The sequence below is a fragment of the Hordeum vulgare genome, chromosome 2H (genome assembly GCF_904849725.1).
Source record: "Hordeum vulgare subsp. vulgare chromosome 2H, MorexV3_pseudomolecules_assembly, whole genome shotgun sequence".
NCBI lineage: Eukaryota > Viridiplantae > Streptophyta > Magnoliopsida > Poales > Poaceae > Hordeum > Hordeum vulgare.
The window spans coordinates 10,984,626-10,991,200 of record NC_058519.1 but is presented as its reverse complement, the minus strand read 5'-3'; the positions used below and the strand labels follow the sequence as shown (position 1 = coordinate 10,991,200).

At 46.7% G+C, this 6,575-nt stretch overlaps 1 protein-coding gene across 1 annotated transcript; it reads right to left on the bottom strand.

The window, feature by feature from the left end:
- Nucleotides 1-1,502: 1,502 nt before the first annotated feature.
- LOC123424406 (pectinesterase inhibitor 7-like) lies at nt 1,503-2,701 on the bottom strand. Its single transcript, XM_045108015.1, has one exon. The coding sequence runs from the start codon at nt 2,345-2,347 to the stop codon at nt 1,727-1,729; it is 621 nt and encodes a 206-aa protein (XP_044963950.1). The 5' UTR covers nt 2,348-2,701; the 3' UTR covers nt 1,503-1,726.
- Between the last annotated feature and the right edge of the window lie 3,874 nt (nt 2,702-6,575).

The window sequence follows — 6,575 nt, the reverse complement described above, 5'->3', positions numbered from 1 at the left end:
GATGTAGCTTTTGTGATCATGATTAGACTATTAAACATCTCTTTCTTCAATCTCCATTAGCAAAATTCTTATGGAGATATGTTCATATAGCCCTTAATATGATACCTTTAAATAGTATTGTCACGTTATTTGGGACGTGGTTAAATGGAGTTGAGCCAAATAATGCAAGGCATATTCGTATAAGAGTATATGCTTTACTATGGGCCTTACTATGGGTCATATGGAATTACAGGAATGATATGCTTTTTAACAGACAAACACGTATTAATTTCTTGCAGGTCATTTACAGGGCAACTTCGTTGATCCGTACATGATCGTTACTCACTCATGTAAAAATCAGAGAACCTTTGGTTACTGGATATGCCCAATAGGAGATGATAGCTCAGGATATCTATAAACAATTTGAATGTGTGTCCAGTAATATGATTGGGTGGTTAGGCATCTAGTCTTATTTTCACCGGTTGTGGCACTTTTTGATTTAATTATCAATAATTTTGCAGTTTTCAATGAGCTCCTTCGGAACAACAGACTATTTTATTGTTTTTATTGGAGCCTGTTTGGTAGCGAGTTGGTAATTTTATTGTTTTTATTGGAGCCTGTTTGGTAACGAGTTGGTAAGGGAATGGGAGATTTTACGGGATTAGCCATGGGAAGTAGATTTTCACTTCCATTCCTTTATTTGGTTTACCTTGGAAATTAGTGTGGGATGAAACCCTATCCACGAATTAACAGTTATCCCTAGGAAAAAACGATGGGAATTGGCTTCCCCAACTCATATTCCCCTTTCCACTTAAACTCCCGTTCCCTCTAATCTCTGCAACCCTCTACTCTCATTCCCTATCTCTAATTCCCATGAATCAAACACGGTGTCAGGGTTGCAACCACGAACAAGCTGCAAGGAAAAAGTATCATGCGATCAGTCCACAGCGAAACTGTTACAATTTTATTTGCAGTGGAAGTAATATTGCACCGGAGAATCCATCACCCTTTGCCTGCGACTGCGGTCCATGCCGCCCAAGTTCGTTCGGCTCAGTTAGCTATCACCACCCTGCCCTCTAGCGCTACGTGCAGAGACTACAGAGTCGAAAGAAGCCGCCTGTCTGAATGTTGTTTCAGATGGATGATTTTCTCATTTTGGTCAACGAACTGAAGTCATTCCGTTGGCTGGTTAATCTCGTGATGGGGGCGGGCATGCGTGATGGTGCTGGATCGATCGATTGCCCAGCGGCGGCAGCGAAATGCAACGGGGACCTATGGCAATCACTAGCAACATCATGTGCATATGCTGATGGTGATGGAGTGGACACACACGCCATGTCGACGAGTTTGTAATCAGAATTCGTCGTCTACAGGTCGATCTCGACGCCGCGGCCACCGCCAGATCACCAATCAAGACCGGTGCCCCACCCCCCTGCCCATGCTCGTGAAAGATTGCCGGCCCCTTCTCGCCATGCATGGACGAGACAGGGTCAGCGTTGGCATTGAAGCCGGTGCGTACGGTGGATCCAGGCGCCGACGAAATCGGCAACTTTGTTATTCACGTCCCCGCCAAAACAATGCGGTTGCTGTTGATGAATCGGTGACGGCGATGAAATTGTTTTACTACTCCAGTAATTTAATCCGTACATATGTCTGGCAGAACAGAAGCAGCAGCAATGGCGGAGGGGTGGTAGGATAGGTAGCTACAATGGCGACGGGGAATAGATATAGCAGGCGGCAGCAAAGGCTACTGGTGGGCCTCTGTGGCGGCGGGGCGGCGCGCGGGCTGGAGGCGGTTGACGAGGGCGAGGGCGATGCCGGCGGCCTGCTCGACGGCGACGACCCGGCGCTTGACGTCCTCGCGGGGCGCGCCGGCGTAGGTGGCGAGGGAGTCGAGGCATGTCTCGGCGTCGGTGAGCGCGGCGCTGGCCCAGGTCTGCACGTTGCTGAGGCACCACGCGAAGCGCGGGGACGAGGCGCGGCCCACCCGCCCGCCCAGCTCCGCCGCCGACTGCCTCAGCAGGTCCGCCGCGTCGCGCACCGTCTCGGCGCAGTCCCCCATGGCGCCGCCCCCCTTGGACGCGTACGAGGAGGAGGAGGGGGACCCGATGTAGGCGGAGCAGTTGCGCGCGGCGTCGGCGGCCGCCGCGAGCGCGGCCTGCGCGAGCCGGCGCGGGCTGAGCCCCACGGCGGGCGCGCGCGGCACCAGGCTCCGCTCGCACGCGCGCGGGTAGCCCGTGGACCGGCAGCACCGCCGCACGAATCCTTCCGCCTCCGCCGAGGTCACCTTCGTGGGGCTCGACGCCGACGCGGCCGCGGCCAGGAGGAGGAGGAGGAGGACGACGACGACGAGGCGGCGCCCGCTCATCTTGGCTGATTCTTTGCTTGTGTGCGCGTGGACTGTGGAGGGAAGGAAGGGAAAGGTGATGGCGTGGTGGTGTAGGTGGTCAGAGAGTTGAGTCGGGGGTGGTGGTCGTCGGCGCCGGGCAAATCAAGTCGACGGGGCGGAGTGGGGAGGGCAAAATGGGAATATTAGCAATTGTTAGGCAGTTCGCCGGTGGCGAGTGGCGAGTGACCAGATTTGGCTTTGTTCAACCGTCGCCTTCGTCTTTTACTCTGGGTCTTTCTATGCAAATGGAAAATGTTAGGCAAAGTCGGGCGGGCGCCCATGGTTTCTTCCTAGGCAGGTCATGATACAAGATTAATTTGCAGAGACATTTTACTTATGTGTTCATCCGAAAACATTTTACTGGTGTGATTGTGAGGTTGACAACATTAAAATCCAAGTCAGGGTGCCCTACATTTCAGGGAAGAGTTGCATTCCAGGGCACCCTACATTTAAATGGTGTGACCTCTTTCATGACATCTAATTTGAAGTCATATTTTATATCGGATATACTATTCTTGGATAACTGAAATATTATTTTCGGAAACATCATCTGAGTAGATACCTGAGTACGGGGTTGGCTGCCGGTGCCGGAGATGCCAACGGCAGGCGTTTCGATCGAAGTCAGGCAAGGCTGCTTGAGGAGGCAGGAAGATGATCCAACACCCCTGCCCTTCAAGGTATTTTCGCACTCGGTTCCTGGTCAACTATTGAAAAAGTTGGAGTACAATGAATTCTATCTTAGCAGCAAGGCTGGCCTGAAAACAGCAGATTCAATCAGTAAAAAAATGTGCCATATCCACAACTTGTTTTTTCAAGGGAATCTGTAGCCTGCAGGATTGATAATGATGAACTATCTAAAACACCCCTTATTACTTCATACTTTCCCCGTAAACTAGTATAAAAGCATTTAAAATATTATTTTATTAATTTAAATATTTTTATATTAGTTTATAGAAGGAGAAATATATTACCGAAAATCAGGTGTAGTATTGCCTCATCTCGACCGTCAAACCCCAGAAATAAACAGTATAAATTGAGTTGATATACCGTAAAATGATGACTCTAAAATCTGTTATTAGCGTATTATATATTTCTTTTGTAAAAGAATATAAAAGCATTTACATCATTAAAGTAGTGGTTTAAACATTTTTAAATTGGTTTATAGAGAAAGTGCATCGGTTTATTTAGGGTTTGGAGTCTCTTCCTTCCATGGCTCCACTCCCGATGTGGATGAAGCTCTAGTTATAACTTGTGGAGCGGCTACACAGATGCTCCGTAAATTCTCAAATTTAAAGAAGTGAATTACGGAACGAGTCCTTACCAAACACACTGTATGTATGTTATGCTGTGCTATGAGCGATGCCTTCGAACCATTTTACGCATACGTCTACCCTGGTAATCCTGGTTCGCTTCGGGACCGGGACGAGAAGGATCCAGCTTCCCAGCGATCTTTCACGAGGGGACGGGGAAACGACGCCAGACGATTTGGCCCTGCCCTGTCGATGCGTCGGGATCCTTCTCTAGACGACGAATTCGGTTATAAACTCGTCGACATGGCGTGTGCTCGTGTGTGCCCACTCCATCACCATCAGTAGAATGCATGTGATGCCGATCGATGGTGATTGCTGCAATTGGTATATTTTGATTGATAGCTCAAGGTAAAACTCGTTATTCGTTAAGGAACGCGGTAACAGCCCGCGCCCGTGCCGCCATGGGACGTTAAATTCAGCTCAACAAACGGTTTGCTGCACGCACGGATTGACCGCTGCTGCTGTTGCAAGTAGAGCAGAGCTATTTCGCCATGGTCTTTTTGCTGCTTGCTCGTGACCGCGACCTGAATAACACAACTTTCGGCGCATGCATGGAACCACCTGATGAACAACAGAATCTCCGGCGCACCAACTTCCTTCTTATTGCTAACTGTTTCTAGCTCGTCCTGTCATCCTGTGTGCACCGTCTTCTTCCAATCACGCGAGCGCACGGCATCTCACTGCCTCGCTGATTGCTCGTTCGAGATAGGGATCCCAGGGTAAGCTCACCGTTGGATAAGAAATCGACAGCTCAGATTAGGAACTGTAGCACCGGGCACGGTATACATGCATGCACTGCGTAGAGGACGGGTGCTGTAGGGCGGGCACCGTGGATGAGTGGCCGTTGCTGTTCTGTTCACCAGTGACTCCGTCTGTGGATCTCAGTCTCATGCCTACACACACATCCTGTTGCATATTTCAATCATACTAGAGTAACTCGTTGCCTCGTTGGGCAGGGGTCCATTGATTGATTGGCCAAGCATCATGATCGGCCGAGCATGCATGCATGCATGACGGGCACCAGACAGAGTGCTCGTCCAGGGCCGGAGGTATAGATGGTCCGAATCAGTGTGGCCCATTCAAGAAACTAAAGTTTCCTTTTCTTTTCCCATAAAAAAAATCATGTACCTAAATAAGATCATTCTGTATTTTTTAAGAAATATTAATGTAACAAAAATGTGTCCACACATTTAGAACAATATTCATGTTAATAAAAACGTTTTAACTTACTTTCTATAAGAAAACGCTACATTTTTCATAAGTGTTCACATCTTCGAAAATGTCATGCAATTCTTTCCAAGAGTTGACGCATTATAAAAATAAAGGCATATTTTGTATGAACATTAATTTAAAAAGTGTTCATATATTATATCTAAAATTTCATGTAATTTCAAAAGTGTTCATATCTTTTAGAAAAATGCTCACGCATTTGTAGAAATCAAGTGTTACATATAAAGTGATTTCTTAAGAAAGTGAGAGAAAAAATTAGAAAAACGAACATAAATAAAAAATAAAAAATCTATGGTCTCAAAGATTTAACTTTGGTGGCTACATATCTCACGACGAGTCAGGATCGAGTCGTCGGAATCGGTAGATCTTGCGCTTGTTACTGGAGAAGAGTATGATTTCTTCCAATCCAACAAGAAAGATTGACGTCCTAGAAGTGAACCGCCATAATGTCGATCATCCAACCGCGCATGTCCTTTCTCTACTATGACTATCCATCATGAGTTCCTTATCTTCGAATAGGGAATGTTCTCAAATCGACGAGGCAATCTTCGGCGATGGCTCATTTTGTTGTGGAGAGATCGCAAGGAGATGTTGATAGAAGGGGAAGAGGAACCTTAACCATGATTATCTGATAGAGATATGAGAATTGATCCTACTATAGACCTAAAAGTAAGGGGGCTGCCACGCATCCGCCGGGTGATGTTTACAAAACATCATCCACCTTAATAGCCGTAGGATCATGAGCTCATCAACTGCCTGATCTTTTTCCAGTGAGCTTTGCGACAAGGCTTGTGTTGCGCTCGACACTTTGCAACAACGGCTGCGTTGCAGAAACTACTGTTTTGTCCCGTCCCCGATAGACTTACGCCCAGTGTCATCTTGCAGCGACCGTGCTGCAGAAACAACGACCGTGTTGTATAAATAATTCATAAAACAACGGTCGCGCTACAAAAACGACGACCGCGTTGCAGAAAAAATGACCGTGTTGCAGAAAAAGTTCCTGAAACAATGAACACGTTGCAGAAATAATTCCTGAAACAACGGACGCGTTGTAGAAACAACTGCTTTGCCTTGTTGTGAAAATATTTTTAACAGAGGTCTTGCTGCAATTTTTTCTTGCAACAGATTGTTTGTTGCAATCTTTGTTTGAAAATAACTGCTCTGTTAAAGAATAAGGGAAGGTCACGGAAACACTTTCGAGCCGCCTGATTCAAAACAGATCCGACGACGATGGAAGCGGTCGACGCGAGCAAGAAGATCGGGCAGCTGGATGAGAGTATTTCCCAAAAGTAATAGTGGGTGTATGTGGCTGTTTAGTTTCGAATGGAAGGAGGCCTAAATGGAACGGAAAGACCTTGGGCACAGATATTCTACTTTTCATGAAAGACCTGGATTCACCAAGGATTTATTGGACAAAATACTAATTTATTTGCCCAAAAGAAGGAAGGTTGGCTATAAAAATGACTTCTCATACATTGTCTTTCCTAGGACCATTCAAACGACATGCTCGGAGGTGAATTGGGAAAAATATATTCAAAAGGTATTCTTCATGTGCTTTGAGAGGATCTAAATCCTTTCTCTTCGACGACTTTTAGGGGGTCCTTGTTTTTAGATATACTAGTAACAGTGTTGCACGTGTAATCGAATAATATGGATAAAAACAATGG